At 38.1% G+C, this 17,786-nt stretch overlaps 1 protein-coding gene across 5 annotated transcripts in view; it reads right to left on the bottom strand.

Annotated features, from left to right (window-relative positions):
- CWC27 (CWC27 spliceosome associated cyclophilin) overlaps positions 1–17,786 on the bottom strand; it is a 214,987-nt gene that overhangs the window by 160,111 nt on the left and 37,090 nt on the right. For all 5 annotated transcript variants that reach the window (XM_075066976.1, XM_075066977.1, XM_075066978.1 and 2 more), the window contains one exon: positions 15,062–15,234. In XM_075066976.1, the coding sequence (XP_074923077.1) occupies positions 15,062–15,234 (173 nt within the window). The remainder of the gene's footprint in view (positions 1–15,061; positions 15,235–17,786) is intronic.

The raw sequence follows: 17,786 nt of genomic DNA, 5'->3' as shown, positions 1-17,786 counted from the left end.
TCTTTTCCAAGCTGAAAAGTCCTAGCCTCTTTAATCTCTCTTCATATGGGACCCGTTCCAAACCCCTAATCATTTTAGTTGCCCTTCTCTGAACTTTTTCTAGTGCCAGTATATCTTTTTTGAGATGAGAAGACCACATCTGTATGCAGTATTCAAGATGTGGGCCTACCATCGACTTATATAAGGGAAATAATATATTCTCCTTATTCTCTATCCCCTTTTTAATGATTCCTATCATCATCCTGGCTTTTTTGACCATCTAGGAAATTACACACAAAAAACTACATTAAAAGAACATTAGCAAGGTTGCAAAGTCAAGCACTCACAAATTAAGAAGTGGCAAAAATAAGGTTATCTGTGCAAGCTTTATTTGGCCCCCTTGTGCATAAGTATTATGAAACAGTCTTTAATTCCATGATACCGTAGAGGCTGAAATCATTTCTGCCCAAAGTGAACCTATTTGTTGTTTTACATTTTTATATTATCGTGGCACCAAGATGAGATTCTCCAGTTATGATCAGGCCAGGCACTGTAAAAATACTTAAGCAACTATTACTGCCTGAAGATCTTAAATCTAAATTAAAGATTTACAAAAATTGGATGTAAAAAAACAATGAGGAGGAGTGTGGAGGATGAGGGTAATAATTATAGGATTATGTGTCTACACAGACTAGCTGTGCACATATTTTGTAGGATTTGAGGGTGTTTTTTTTTTTTTTAAAAAAAAAGCAAAGATGTTAATGATATCAGTAATTCCCATGAGCACATGCTTGTAGTTAGATGTTCAGCTGTGTGTGTGCATGCGCGCTCTCTGTGTTCTCCCTGTGTGCTGCCCCAGCTCTGCACAGACAGCCGGCACAGCAGACTTCGAGCAAACCGCCCAATAACCACAAGATCCATCAAGGTACGAAGGCACCACAACAGGTTTATTGTTGACAAAGCATGGTACTAGTATCCCACAGACTAACGGACCACTACCACATGTATGCCCTAACAATGGACCAGCTCAGTGAATGGCAGGAATTTCTGTTCCTCCTTAGGTTAGACAAAGACATTCCTTCATATACAATTTTGTACCCCAATACAAACAGGTTATGTACTGCCCCCCTGACATTGTTAGTTATTGCCCCCTGACGTGGCTAGTTATTACTCAGCACCTTGTACATGTTGGTTCAATTAAAACATCTCTATTACACACGGTCATCTTGTTACATACATACTGTTATCTTTGGAGGGGAGTGGGCTAAGGATGTCAGTGTGTTCCTATTGTCCTTGGGGAATGTTTTTGTATCACCCTTGATATCGGGAAGTTCTGGTACCACTTGATATCGGGATGTGTTTGCATGGAGTAGTCTGTGCCTAGCACTTCTAAGGAATGTGTATTTCTGCAACATCAGCCCCGTTCTTGCCAGATTCTGTGAGCAGGTCCTGCATCTTGATCCAGCAGCTCCCATTGGCCCGGAGCAGCGATCTGCAGCCACTGGGAGTCGCGATTGGCCGGACCTGCAGACAGGGCAAGTAGACACACCGGCCCGGCCCGCCAGGGGGCTTTCCCTACACAAGTGGCAACCCCTGTTTGAGAAACCCTGGCTTAGATTCTCCTTTAAATTTCAATTGAATATGCTGTTCTTCACTTATTATCCATAACTGTTATGTACTGTTGATGTACAATGCAAAATAGTAATTTCATTCAACTCCAGAAGTGATGGTATTTTCCCAACAGTATTTCAGTGCTGTTACAAAACTTATTTTTAAAGTGAAACCTAAACTCTTCACCCTGTCCTTGTTTTTAACTCTTTACACTGTTATCCAGAAGAGCGTTGCTAGGCCATTCTGTCAATTTGTTATCATGCAGTCTTTTCCCATAAAGAGGTAGCCTTACAAATAGGGTGACCAGATGTCCTGATTTTATAGGGACAGTTCTGATATTCAGGGCTTTGTCTTATATAGGCACCGTTGGCCTGGCACCAATCCCCATCCTGATTTTTCACATTTGCTATCTGGTCACCCTACTCACAAAGCACCCTAAATGTGATAAGACTTGATCTTGTGTAGAGAACCTTCCACCAAGAATATTCTGTCTGCAGCTTACATGAGTTTCACCCCCTGCTCTATCAACTGCAGTGTCCCAGTCCAAGGTTGAGGCAGAGGTAGCCTCTTAATGTATGCCTGTTCTGCCCATGGCAGCGAGTGTCCAAGCGCAGGGCTGACAAACTTGGGTTAGCAGTGCTTGCACTAACATGCTAAAAATAGCTGTGTATAGGAAGCTGTGGCTTGGGCTAGAGCTCATGCTCTGAATTTTTTACTGCATCATTTTAAACCAATGAGCTCCAGTCCAAGTCACAACTTCAAAGCACTATCTACACAGCTATTCTTAGAGCTCTAGCACAAGCCCTGCTATCCCAAGTCTGTAGACAGGAGGTGAGAAGTTTGTAGACATACACTCCGTAATATAAAAAAAAAAACTTATGATACAGTATACACCACACATAGCTCTTCTGTTACAAATTCAAACTGACTAAACGTATAGGGAAATATCCAAGATGTTCTCTACAAAATAATTTCTTCAGTGGAGCTGCACAAGGAAGATTAAGGTTCTAAAATAACTTTGCCTTCTCATTTGTTTACATGCTGCACAGTGCAATATATGAAAAAAAATTTTAAACCTTAACAAGAAGAGCAATCATAGAGCAGCAAATGAAATAGGGTAGAAATTTTGTGGAGAATTTGAGTATTTTTTTGGTAATAAAAACATGTGTTCTTCTCTACAAAATGCATGATAATGCACTATGGTTACTGTCCTATTTTCAATGCAGAGTAGAGTACACTCGGAGACCAAAAACACACGTTTATGATGTCATAACTGTATAATCTTTGGTTTATTATAATAATTACTTACAGCAGCTGAAAAATTATTTTCTAGAATTCTAATCTTTTTTCTTATTTGCTAGGGAAACACCACTAACTGCTGGTTTACGGCTGTGTACTATGTCCATTCAAGTCAAAAGACAGACTCCAACTGATTTCAATGGACTGTGAGTGAATACATCCTTCAGGAACAGACAAGTTAGAAAGACAAAAACTGTATTACTTTCATCTTTCAACTCACTTTCTCTATTACAGTAAGTGACTAAATGGTTATAAGCATTTATATAAATTAGAAAATCTCATACTTCTAATCTTTTTAAAATACCTCTGTACGCTTGTTTGGTTTAAAAGGGTAGCACATAAAAGTTGTCAATGACTTTTCCGGGGGGGGGGGGGGGGGGGAAGGAACAATGTCAATAAATTGTGCACTTTGCTGTATGAGCATGCATGGATCTCGGATTTAAGTAAATACTCATTCATATAAATGGAGCACAATAAGATACATCTTTAACAGTTATTCACACCACAAATCAAATGTGCATTTCTTGTAGCACACATAGGGGATGAATATCACTTCTTATTTTTTGTCATACACAAACATTTTAAATTGGTTTTAATCAAAACTTTCACTAACAGCACTGAAATGCAAGTACCACGTTGTCACATATTAATATAGGTACGCAGAAATAAGAAAATATTGCAATGAAAAATTCCAGGCACCACAGTAATGAGCAGTTGAACAGAAAAGAATTGAGTATTCTAAAATACAAGATAGAGTGTGACAGGAAGTGCTGGACAAGTGTCACACTGAGTTCATGCGTTAATCTTTTGTAGTAATACAATGTTCCTGGAGTCATATATTACCATCTGCGACTGGTTATGTGTGACATGAATTTGGTAATTTTAATAGTATAGTACAGATGATGTAAATTTCACAAAACCTGGCATTCTTGTTGTCTCTGCCCATGAAAGGACTTGACAAAAGTTGGAGGTCAGGACAAAGGGCAATGACAAAATTGCATGGATCACCCTGCATTATACACAGCTGTAGCTAATGAACGTCAGTGTGTTCACAAAAATATCAATTTAAACCTATTTGTTTAATATTAAGTCAAATGTTTATATATTTAACAATGAAACTAACATACTTAATAGTTTTTATTTGTTCTAGGACTAAAAATGTACAGAATGTGGCTTGATGCTGAACCTGTATAAGAAACTAAACAGAACAGAAGCTACACATGGTTTGCCTGATTTACTGTTCTTCAGATTGGAAAATGTTCTCAGTTGCTCAGTTAATATCAAACTTCCTTCCCACAAAGCATCATTCAATAAAGAGAGATTTTTTCACTCTATTAAAGTGAAAGTATAACTACTGATTTCACATAACAGTAAAATAGGATATAAAATGAATACTAATAAGATATGACAAATCACCCAACAGACAGGAGTTAGCTAAAATATCTGCAAACTCAGCAAGAGTAAACAAATTTATGTAGGTGATCCTTAATAAGAGAGAAATATATAATTCTATCATTTCTCTGTTTAGAATCTCAAGATTTTATCAAATTGAACAAAGAGAGAAATGTATTTCCAATGTTACATTAATTCTTTAACTACTGTCAATTGTTAAAGCACATGTGCAATTTGATTAGAAGAGCTTTTTAAAAAAACTGATGAAGATTTGCTGCTTTAGTGTCCAACAATAACCCTTCCAACATAGCATCCTTCTATAGCTACACTACATCAGCAGTAGCAATTTCTCCCAAGGAGCTTAATTCTGATTTTTGCTATATTAGATGGTAATAAACTGGGTAAATAGAGATGAACTAGCCTGTGGCTAGTGTGCCATACTCTTCACACATTCAATTCCTGGATAAAGAAATGAATTCAAGAAAGAATGCCATTTGCGGACTGTGAGAGGAAGCGTTTGACTGCTCAGCTCTCACATTAGTTACCCATCTTGTCCCTCTTATCTAGTAATTTTTTTTTTTTTTTAAAGGTGTTGGTATGTAATAAAAAGAACCTGCTTCCTAAAGTGCCTGACACAGGAATAATTCAATGCACTGCAAATTAAGGGTTTGTCCGCACATGATAATTAATCCAGAATAAACTACGGTGTTAATTTAAATAAAAAATAGTTAATCTGCTTAACTCTGTATGTGGATGCGCTTATTCTGGAATAGGAGTGTGTCTTATTCACTCTTCTCTTGTACATAGACATCAGATCTTGATGCTTCGGATCCATAAGAAGAGAACAGCTTATGTATCAAGGGAGGCTAGGCATTGTAAAATCCCTTCTAGATGACAGGCTGGACATTCTTCCACTGCATGAGTTACTGTCTATATTGTGACTATGGGGCAGCATTGCAGAGAAGAAACCAGGCCAAGCTGGTGCCCAGCTGGGACAACTCTGGATGAGCTAGAGCAGTGGTCCCCAACCTTTTCGTCTGGCGGGCCCCAGACCAATGACCACTGCGGCGGCGGAGCACCCGCCAAAATGCCGCCGAAATTCAGGAGCGACGCCTCTCGATGACATCACTTGTTGGCGACAAGCGTCGTCATCGAGAGGTGTCCCCGCCGAAATGCCACTGAAATTCGGCGGCATTTCGGTGGGTGCTCTCCCGGGGGCCAGGACGCAGGTGCATTAAGATGCCCCCGAGGGTGCCATGGCACCCGCGGGCACCACGTTGGGGACCACTGAGCTAGAGAGTAGTCTGTGGAGCCTGGTCCAGAATCTACAATCAAGTGGATAAGGAGACATGTGCAGCAATAGACTCCTGAATTTACTTAGTGTATTAGACTCTTTTCCCCCGATGCTTCAATCTACATGGACATAGTTTTCAGCTCCCTGGTGGCACTGATCATCCATGCATAGTAAAGAGCCAGTGGCACCCTTGTCCAAGAGCGTGTGAGCTGCCGTAGCAAAGGTATGTCAAAAGATCAACTATGGTGTCGCACTCCAGTCTGCAGAAATGGAACTCCTCCTCGGAATACAAGCAGCTCTCCAACTTGCATTTCAAGTTGTTTCCTGCCTGAGAATATGGCATAAGTCAACCCAAGCTGTAATAGGTTTGTTTCACCTGTCTCAGCTCTCCAGCCAGATTTAACAGTAATAGCATCTTATCAAAGAACTAGTGAAACTAAATGCGCTAACACATACAGACTGGAGGCTGGGGTATAATTCAAGCAGCCACTGATAATGTGAATGGCCGAATTCAGTTCCATGTTGACAAGCTGAGTGAAGAGGGTGTTCCCCCAAACGGCAGAGCAGTATTCAGCTGAAGCAAACAGCAGGGACAATAGAGATGTATGAAGAACCCAAAGGGTCTGCTCTTCAGGAGGTTCCTGAGAGTTCTTGTATTTTTATCAAAACACTACAGGAAGAGTCATTTTCAGTTATTCTAGGTGAGACCAGTAAGTCAGGCTATGGTTGAGTTTTACTCCCAAGTGTGTGACAACTGGATGGAATGGCAGTAGCTGTTCTTGGATACAGATCAGTAAGATGAATGTTTAGATGCAAAGTAGCTGCCACTGTCTTGGTTTCACTGAGAATTTCATTACTAGGAATTAAGTGGTCAGAGCATCTTCGTCTTGACCGAGATTCCCTTCAATCCGATGGACGTCATTATCAGTGCCAGCAATAAAAAGGTCATCAGCATACACATTTTTCTCAGCCTGCATTTCAGGAAGGTTGCATGTCTATACACATTGAACAAAAGGGGAGTCAAAACTGACCTTTATGGAAGGCCACTATAGAGCCAGTTAAGCTAATGAATTTTCTCCCCAACTTGCAGGATGAAGCTTTGACTGGTAATCATTTCTTAAATGAACCACACCATTGGCCTACAGTGAATAACTTGCAGCAGTTTAGCAGTCTGCCTGATGTGCCACCAATTTCACTGGCTGCCATCAAATCAATATGGACTCCACTACCTTTCCTTCCTGATCCAAATGCATTTTCTGTCTTGAGTCAGAGAGAGAACCTTGTTTTGGTGGCATCATCCCCTCCTGAATCCAGCCTGAATATGTCAGAATGCATTAGCTCTTTTGGTCACAGCATCACAAGGGAAACTCATGTTCAGCTTATTATCCACTTCAGCCCCAAATCTTTTTCATTGCTTCACTGAGTAGAGACCTCCTTCCTGTAAGTATGGCCTACATTTTCTTCCTAAATGTATACATTTACATTTAGCCTTATTAAAAAACCCTTTTTGTTCTCTTGAACCCCCATTTACCAAGGGATCCAAATTGCTCTGTATCACTGACCAGTCCTCTTCATTATTTACCACTCCCTCAATTTATGTTTTCATCCACGTTGTTGATAAAAATGTTAAATATGTAGGACCCAAGAACCTCTAAATCTTTGAGGGTATACTCATAACTAGTTTTTGCATTTTTAGGAAGAAAGCATTAAATAAATGTGTCTCTATTTAAACCTGTTTGCAAGGACTACATTAGAGGTTAGAGAGATTCCAGCTACATCTAAGAATAATTAATTTCACTGTATTCCCTATGTTTGTATAACAGAACTTGTGAAATTCATTCACAAACTGTTGGGAACTTTTCACATTTCTATTGCTGTGTGATGTACAAAATTGCACAGGAAGAATGATAATGCAGAACATTTGGTTTATGACAGGGGTCCTCAAACTGGGGGTCAGGACCCCTTAGGGGGTCGTGAGGTTATTACATGGGGGGTCGCAAGGTGTCAGCCTCCACCCCAAACCCCACTTTGCCTCCAGCATTTATAATGGTGTTAAATATATTAAAAAGTGTTTTTAATTTATGGGGGAGGAGCGTTGCACTCAGAGGCTTGATGTGTGAAAGGGGTCACCAGTACAAAAGTTTGAGAGCCACTGGTTTATGAGAAGATGTACAATCATTTTAATGAGATACACAACCAAGAATTTTTTGTGTTCTTTCACTATTAGCTGTATATTTTACCAGCATTTTTTAAAGATGTCACAATATCAATGTATGAAGTTAATGTTTTCTGTATTATAACTAACTTTTTTCTCCAACATGTTTAACAAAAATGCACATTCACACATCTGAACAAGTATGTTAATTAGAACTGAGTTTATATAATTGAAGTTACTTTCAAAAACAAGAATCAGTGTTGCATTACTTCTTTTACATTTTAAATTAGTAATTAGAGCCTCTGGCTCAGAATAATTTCTCAGTCACTTCCCTATTCAGTATTATTTAGGAGACACTCATATGTAATATACTTAAATTTCTTTAAGGAATTTGACTTGGTATCCTCACAACATTTTGATTAAAAAAAAAACAGAATATAAAATTAACATGACACACATTAAATGCATTAAAAACTAAGTGATAAGGTCTCAAAATAGAACTCTAACAGGGAATCATCCCTGAGCGAGTGTGTTTATGAATAAAAATGACCTAATGTTGTATTTATCGATATTGATGAAATCTTAGGAAGAGTAAACGGGGTCTTGACTTAAAGGATTTAAAATAATTCAATTCAAAAAGCTCCTCCATGAAATTCACTTTGGCTACCTTACATTGCAGTAGTAAAGGATCATTCTACAACGGGGCTTCAAGAGATCTTTCCGGCATGCCCAATGTGTTTCTAATATTTATCCAAATTCGTAGAAAGTATTATAGTATCTTAAATGTATACATGTTTTTAAAAAATATTAGTTTATTCTACCAGAGCTTTTAGCTAGTTTATCTTGTAGATTCTGAAATAGGCCTAGCATAGAGTAGGACTTATGTGCTAATAATATTACCCTACCACCCAGGAGCCTAAGTCATGGACCAGGATCCCCATTGTGCTAAGAACTGTACAAACAACAAAAAGATGGTTCCTGCCCCAAAGAGCTTACAATCTAAGTATAAGACAAGAGAATAGATGGGAACAGACAGATGGGAGAGTACATTAAAATACCAGCTTTTAGGCAAAGGTACTGGCCTTGTTATAATCCAAGCAAAAGAAACAGACATTTAATTTTTTTAACATGCGGCTAAAATGATTACAGGATATGACTAAGAACAGAACTAGGAAACATCCCTCCCACCACTATTTTTCAGATCTGTGTGGTTAATTCCAAAGACATGAGACCTTCCATTTGATTTTCAGATGTCATTATTCAGTAATTTCAAACATTTCTTCCCATTCCTTTACTGTCCAGTCACTCTGGACAGCTATTTCACAGATGCTGAGCAGCATAATATTGCCTTACTAAGGATGTTAAGCTCTTAATTGACAGCAAAATTGATGACATTCACTGTGATGACATTCAGACTACAGAACCCCAAAATGCTATGCAATTTTATCAAGAAATTTGTAAGCGATACGGAGAAATCATTTCAGCTGCCACAGAAATGCAGCCATCTCTCAGGTGAAACAAACATGCAATGTCTATTTAGCAAGTATAGCAATTTAGTATGCAGCAATTACAAAATTTTAGAATGTGAAGTAAAGCATTTGGCTCAGGATATTGAAGTTAAACACTTCTAGCTATTTAAAAAACATCATGAGATCTTTAATGACCAGAACTGAAATAGGGAAAAAATTCTATTTAATATATCTTGAGTCATATGAAGATCTTCAGGTTTCCTTCTAGAAATTTCATACACATGAATGGACTATTCCTGCAATTTTGGGACTTAAACTATTTTTACCCATGGCCACATCCTCTCTGTTCCTATAGGTAACCAATGCATCTCTGTATCACTTTGCTTATTTTTGTACTGTGGTTGAATGCTGTATGCCATGTAAATAAAAAGCATGAAAAATAAATGAAACTACTGTATTTACAATGTGTAGTACCCAAGCTCCACCTACAGGATGAAAATAAATGTACATAAAGAAATTATTTTAATGATTCACTATTCTAAAGAACCATTAGACTAGACGGGGATCTCTCTCTATAAAACCTCCAACTGATCCTCTCAAGCCTTTAACAAGCAGAGGCCTGACATTTTTAAGGCCAACTTGATGGAATTCTAAAATTGAATTGGATTCCTGATGCACGAGTCTGACATTTTCTTTTATCTGGAAGTATGCTTTTGATGTAACCAGCTGTTCTGAACTTAGGAGCTTAGATATGACACAGAGTCTAAAAGACTAAGACTTTGGCATTTCCCTTTCATACACCAAATATATAGATAACTTGACAGAATTCTTATCCCTCATGCTTCAACACTAATGTTGAATTGGATAGTCTTCCAAGTCAGAAGATTCATATACCAAAGGTCTGACACATACTGAAGCAACCAAAATTAGCTTAACGATTCTGAGTATAAATTGTATTTACAGGAAGTGGTGCCTTGGATGTTGGTGCCATGAATTTCAGAAAGTGTCTATTGTTTCCACATTGTTTCCTTTATTCCATTTTCTGACTTGTTTCTTTTAATACAAAATCCATTCAACAAGACAGACAGACCCAACTGACTGTAGATTTGCTAAAAAAAGTTACCTACTTAGTAGCCGTTATTCTGAATAAATTACTTTAAAAGCTCAAACACTCTGCTTGCCTATTTAAATTTCTGATGAGATGAATTGTCTGACTATACCAAAGGATTTCTGTATTAATGCTATAAAGAGATATATATGGTAGATAGATTGAATGCAACCTCTCCCCCCACCAATAGTTTAGAGATCCCAAAGTAGTGTTAATTAGAAGGCCTTTTTCTTCTTCTCCCTGTGAGCAGTTTACAAGGCCAAACTGCTAATTGTGTCAGCACATCCTGAGACAGAGAGTCTGCTCTCAGAAACGATAAGACCTTGCAGAAACAACTGTTCCTCGGAACAGCACACAGAAACTCCCACCCTTCTCCCATTCTTTATCTTGCTTGTGCTATGTGGAGATAACCGGATGACCCCCAGAGGGCAGACTGGAATCCACCCAACAGCCTCAGGGATGGGAGAACCAAAGAACAAGATAACATCTGGCAGTTGTCATAGAGCCATCATGGATTTGCCATCTGCTGATTGATTCAGCAACAGCATGATGAAGCCACCTCTATAGACTGGCATAGGAATAAACTCCTATAAAAACAGACCCTAAAGACTAAGGATTTTGAGTCTGGTTCTGCAATCACCCTCAAGGAGCACATCTGACAAAGGCTCAGCTCCACCCTCATGCCCAGGTTACCTGGCCAGTAACTTGGCATGAGCAACCTCTAGGCTGGTATCTATAACAACTTTGCAAAACTTGTATGCGTATGTGTGTGTGAGTGAATGGAATGTAGTAAATATAACTGTCTACTTGCTTTGCTTCTTTTGGTATTTTGTGAGAGTACACAGGACAGAATATTTATGATTACTTGTTTACTCTACTTCTTTTTGTATTCACAATAAACGTGGCATTTTGCCTCATCCCCTTTTAAACGATCCTGTTGGTTATTATTTTATTGGTAAAACAGAACAACGATAGAGAGCAGATGTTCCTTGGCCCACTAAAATGCTACTAGAACCTCCCACTGAAGTCATGCACTGCTGATTCAACTCCCTGTTTACTCACAGACAACTCCTGCAGCATTGCCCGCTCTGAACAACTGAAGCCTGGACTGGACTAGACTAGGTGGAGAAATCCCATGAGACTGTCATATCACTTATTTCCAATGCATTCACATGAAGAATTCATTCTTCAAGACAGAATCATCTAACATGATAATGGGCTCGCCATATCACCACACTGGGACCTAAGGTTAACACAACTGAATTTGGATAGAACAGAGGTATGCATTTAATTTCCATGTCAGAGAATGTCAGATTCCTATCAGTTGGAAAATAACAGATTCTTGAGTTTAATGTTACAGGTACAGTAAATAAGACAGTGATGACAATTATACACACATACCTATGGTCACTAATGCTTAAAACTGATGGAATCACACGCAGTCTGTAGAGCACCTATCCAGGGCTAAACATAGGATGCAAAGATTCTTTCCAGTGTCCTTATATCTATTCCAAAGACCTTCTTTGTTTGCCATCCCTATACCTAAAGAGATGTTGTTTCAGAAAAATGAAGAGACACTGCCTTTGATGTTCCCAGTTCTATTTAATGTGGAACAGACAACAAGGCTGGAGGGCTTAATAATGAATCAACTAGATGTGTCAATTTGACAAATTTTCCTGAAAGAAAGAGAATTCAGCACTTCTGCTTTAAAAGCAACCTTCAGTAAGTTCTGAGTGTAAATCTTCAGACACTGTTTATATGTAGGGTTACCAGATAGCAACTGTGAAAAAATGGGACAGGGGGTGGGGAGGAATAGCCACCTATCTAAAAAAAAGTCCCCCCAAAAATGGGATTGTCCCTTTAAAAATGGGACATCTGGTCACCCTATTTTTATGTCCCATAAGCCCTGTATTTAAAAGAAAAAGAGAGAAGGGCCTGCTTTTAGTGAATTAACATCAGTCTCACTGGATAGTCTTTTGATGCAGGACAATTTTACAGAAAATGTGCAGCAAATCAACATAAAATGAACATGGAAAATAAATCCATAGTTTAAATGAACTTTTGAGAGTTAAACCATGATATCTTTATAGGTTTTGTGGGGGGGTTTCCAACTAATGGGAGGCTGACTTTCTCTGATGTGGATATTAAAAGCATGCTACTGTTTGATCTAAATTGGGTTGTTCTAGTTAAAAAAGAATGCAAATTTATTTGGTAAAGTAATCTATTACACATTGACTGTCGCTGAACAAAAAATAATGAATAATTGTAATTCTGCTATGTGTCATTTTAAAAAAATTGTTTTTGCTATTTAATGGAACATAACCTTCTATGAAAAACATTTCATAAATATTTAAGAAAAAATAGGAGAAAAACAATCTGAACTGTTTTGTCAATTTAGAATGTTTTAAATTCATATTAATTTAATGTCCAAATGTATAATAAATATCAGTATTTCTTGAGTTTTTCCTACCCTCTCCCAAGCTGCCACTGCCAGCTATACAACTTCCAGCTTCTATGAGAAAAAAATGCCCTAGTGGCCCAAGAAATGCCATTAAAAGTGACATGTGCGTCCATTGTGGGAAGGAATGACTTATGAACTGTTTCTTTTTTCCTCTGGTAGTTCCCTTCTTCCCAAGGCATTACCTTACTCTGTGGACAGCCAACATCACTTTCAAATCTAAGTTATTTAAATAGCTATATTGAAAGCTCGCTATACCCACTGATGTAGCTGGTTCTACAAACAATACTTTTAAAATGGCTTCACCACCTTTGGAGCAATTGAGATAGGTGACTGAACAGGATGAGACAGTTAAAGAACACTTTGTTCCTCAAAGCTACACAAGAACCATTGTTAAGTGTGGAAGTTGAACCTGACAGAGGAAAACCAACTATTGTCTGCACTCATCAACAATTTTCTGGTAGCAGGGTTGGGTAAGTTTTAATTTCTTTTCAAAAGCTACTTTAAGAGCATACAAAACAGTGAAATTCGAAGGAATTTAAAATTCAATTAAAAGTTACTTTTTTGACAATTTTAATTTGTAGTCAACTTAATACACATATAAGCCGATCCTGTGATAGCTGATTAGTGCTTGTGAAGAGAAAATTATTTGGTCAAGAACCACTGGAGTCCACATTTATTGATATATTGTGAAACAATTCCTAATAAGTTTGATATTATCCACCCATAATATCATCTGTCTGAACATCATCTCAGGAACAGATGCTTAAAAGCACACATACATGCACATGTATAACTTGTTCTGATAAATGGTAACGGAGGGCTTTTCTTCACTACTTGGGTAAGTCGACCTAAGTTACACTACTCCAGCTATGTGAATAATGTAGCTGGAGTCGACATAGCTTAGGTTGACTTAACCCAGTGTCTTCATTGCGCTGCGTTGACAGGAGATGCTCTCCAGTCAACTTATCTTACTCTTCTCGGGAGCTGGAGTACCACAGTCGACTGGAGAGCACTCTGCCATTGATTTAGCATGTCTTCACTAGATCAGCTAAATCGACACCCACTGCACTGATTGCAGCAGCAGCATTGATCTCCCCTGGTAGTGAAGACAAACCCTAAAGTGAAGATTTAGTCACAGGTATTTTTAGTAAAAGTCATGGACAGGTCATGGACAATAAACAAAAATTCAGGGCCTCTGACTTGTCCATGATTTTTATTATAAATACCCCGGACTAAATCTTAGCTGCTTCTAAAGCACTGCTGCTCCGGGGAGCTCCCACATCCTCCGTGACAGACTCGCAGCCTTAATGATCTGTTATACTGGAGATATGAATATTCTTCAGATATTTCTGTCTACTTGGTGGGAACAGGCTTTGACAGGTGACTAGCAGGTATAATATATTTAGCTTATATATTTCTCAACAGGTATCACTACAGCTTAACATTTCAGTTACAAGATAAACTTGCAGAGTTCATATTTAATAGTTTTTAGCTAGAAAAACCTGTAAAATTTTATTGTCATATATGAAGCGGACTAATTATACACCTAGATTATCTTGCTACTTTTCACAACGTGCTATTATAATCTCTGACCACATCACATTCTCAGCAGTTCTCAAAATTCATTGCACTGTGACCCCCTCTCACAACAAAAATTATTACATGACAGCAGGAGGGGGAAACTGAAGCCTGAGCCCACTCAAGCCCCACTGCCCTAGTGAGGGGCTGAAGCAGAAGCCCAAGGGCTTCAGCCCCAGGTGGAGGGCCTGTAACCTGAGCCCTGCTGCCCAAGGCTGAAGCCGTCGGGTTTCAGCCCCAGACGGTGGGGCTCTGGCTCCAACCCTGGGCCAGCCATGGAGATTGCATTAAAACCTGGTCTCGACCCACTTCGGGATCCTGACCCACAGTCTGAGAGAGGCTGAGCTGAAACAAATAGTTAACTATTACATCAGCAAAGTTACAAATCCCAAGGATTTTAACACAGCCACCTTATTCTTGCATATGGGAACAACAAAAGCCCACACAATACAAATTATATAATTACCCTAACACTATTCCTGCAGTAAATCAAGTATATAATTCAACTGCAGGATGAAAAATTAAGAAATGTGCTTATCATTGAAGTTAATAAGCAATTAATTCTTAGGGGAGGGGAAATAAAATTTTTAACTACAGCAATTCAAATATGATATGTAACTTTCAGCATAGTAAAAAGCAATGCTAAAGATTAGCAGTTAAACATCTTACTGTAAATAAATAATTTCAAATTAGGAAAAAATTGCATGTTGCTTACCTGCGACTAGTAGTTTTCTTTTCAGTTTCTGGTTCTTCTTTAAATGGTAGCTTAACATTTTCATTTTTATCTTTTCTTAACTTCTTAGCTACACGTTCTTTCACTTGATATTTCTCGTAACTATTCATTTCATCTTCTTGATTATCACTATCATCCTGATCCTCCTCTTCTTCCTATATTGATTTAAACAGACAGCTTTAATTTTAGCTCTATTTTACTAGAGCATTTTTTAAGTTGGGAACAACTTCTCGACAAGAGAGCTTATATAATGCTTACATTTATAATTTATATGCACATTATGCTAATATTTTGTAACTGCCTCAAAATATGACCTATGTAAATGAAGGAACATATCTCTATATCTCTCAGAGGTACCTTAGAAGGAGAACCAGTAGTACCAACAAAGGATGTACATTTTTCAGAGCTAGTCACAAATAATACATGTATTTAAATATTAAAAAAACCACACTATTTAATATCCTAAATCATTTATTCTTAAACTGTGGCCTGTGGACCCCTTGGGATATGTCTGAAACCAAGGTATCTTGACTGATTCCAAATTCTAAACTTTATTAAAAAGACAAAATTAATATTAAGACAATATTTAATTTTCCATGTAAACAATTACTGTGTATTACATAACACAGGATTTTTACACAGTCCTTTATGGAAGTGGAGGTGGTTTAATATAATAATCTCTCTGTTAAGATACAGTCTATGCTATGAAAAAGTTTGACAGTCCTTTGTTAACATACACAAATAGAATTTAAAATTACAAGTCAATACATTTTTAAATAAAACGTGAAAAATCATTTCCTTTTTAACAATGTGCCAGAACCTCAGTTAAGGGTTTCAAACTAGATTTCAGTTGGCAAGCATCCACAATTGGTTTACACAGTAGAGAAGATAATGAATGAATGGTCATGGAAACTAAACTAACCATTCAACTCAGGAAATAGCACCAGCAGTATTTACTCCTGGGGGAATTCTGCACCACTACGCATGTGCAGAATTCATGACCCCCAGATTTCTTTGCTTCCCTGCAGAAAAATGACTTTCTGACAGGGAAGCAAAGGAAGCTGCAAGAGTAGTCATGTGCCCCTTTCTAGCAGTGCCTGAAATGATGTACCTGCACCTGGAGCAATCAGCAGTGACTTAAATCACTGCTGAGCTGGGGACACCCCAGCCGGTGGCTCCTCCCCTGCACTGGGATCAACTGCTAGTCCTGGCTGAGCTGGAGGTGGGAGAGGACGGGACTTCCTCTTCTTGCAGAACTCTTTCTCAAAACTTGCAGAATTTTAAAATATTGTGTGCAGAATTTGTAATTTTTTAGCGCAGAATTCCCTCAGGAGTAAGTGTTACAGCTGATGAAGTGACATGAGCTATCTCACATTACTGCTAAGTCTATCCTTGATGGAAAAGGCCATGCAAGAGAACTGATCTAAATTTTATTGTATTTTATTATTTTAATTTACAATTAAAATAGTGGGTAATACCTAGGACTGCAAACTCTCTGTACTTCAAAATCTTCAAAATAATTGGCGCTATAGAAATAGCATTATGTATGTCCAAAATATTTTATAAACAAGTAAACTGACATGACTTCTGCTAAAAAGAAATAACCATTAGGTCCAACTGTTTTACATGTCTCTAATAGTACTAAAGACAAAGAAAGAAAAGGACTGAACTTCAGTGCCTCTAGTTTTTCACCGACAGAATCTTCACTAGTTTTGAATCCCACATGTTCTAAAAGTGAATGCCGTCTCTCTCATAATACATATTTATTATCTGTTCAGACATATGCACACATATGTACTTGTATACTGAACCTGCAAGAGTGGCAGAAGATGGAGATTTCCATTCTGTGAGGTGTATAGGACTGATTATGTTGTAATTTCAATAATCCAAACACTGAAGAATTATCCTTGAAACTAGATGGACAGAAAATATTGAAAATGCAAAGTTTCAAGTATCTGGATTTCACAAACCAGGAAAATGGGGAAATGCAGGGTGAAATTAGAGTTAGAACAACAAATGCCTGGCTCAAATGGAGAGAGAAGTGATATAGTCCATGACAGGTAGATACCAGTAAGATTAAAAGGAAAGTCTATAAAATGGTGGTCTATCCTGTTTTAATGTATGGCACTTAGCATTGGGCAACAAAGAAGAAACATGAACAAATGATCTGTTTCACAGAAATGAAAATGTTGAGATGGCTGAGTGGTGTAAGCAAGAACCACCACATGTGAAATGTATTGTTAGAGACATACTCAAAATAACACTTGTAGATGAAAAAATGAGGGAGTGTAGGCTCTAATGGTTTGGACATGTAAAGCACATTGCTGACAAAGTCCAACAAAGCAAGACTGAAGGAAAAAGAAAAGCCCAATCCAAGACAACATGGTGGAATGTCATAAAGAAAGATGCTAGCATGTGGTGTGATATGGCATTGAACAGATCATTCTGGAGGGAAAGCAACTGTAGACTCATCTTCCTAGTGTTAAACCCGTCAGAAGATGATATAGTACTTATTATGTTGAACTGGCCAGCCTTTAGGTTGACTGGCTGGTATCCACTTCGAATCTTCAAAGCTTCTGTAACCTACGCTGTTTATTCAAACAGATAACCTAAACATAACTCAACGTTCCTTCAAAAACTGACAGTGTCTTGGGTTTTGGCACCAATTATGTGAGGATTATAGCAGCTGTTCTAAGGACAACCACAA

The sequence above is a fragment of the Chelonoidis abingdonii genome, chromosome 6 (assembly GCF_003597395.2).
Source record: "Chelonoidis abingdonii isolate Lonesome George chromosome 6, CheloAbing_2.0, whole genome shotgun sequence".
Classification (NCBI taxonomy): Eukaryota; Metazoa; Chordata; order Testudines; family Testudinidae; genus Chelonoidis; species Chelonoidis abingdonii.
The sequence above is the reverse complement of the archived record's forward strand: the minus strand, read 5'-3'. Positions and strand labels throughout refer to the sequence as shown.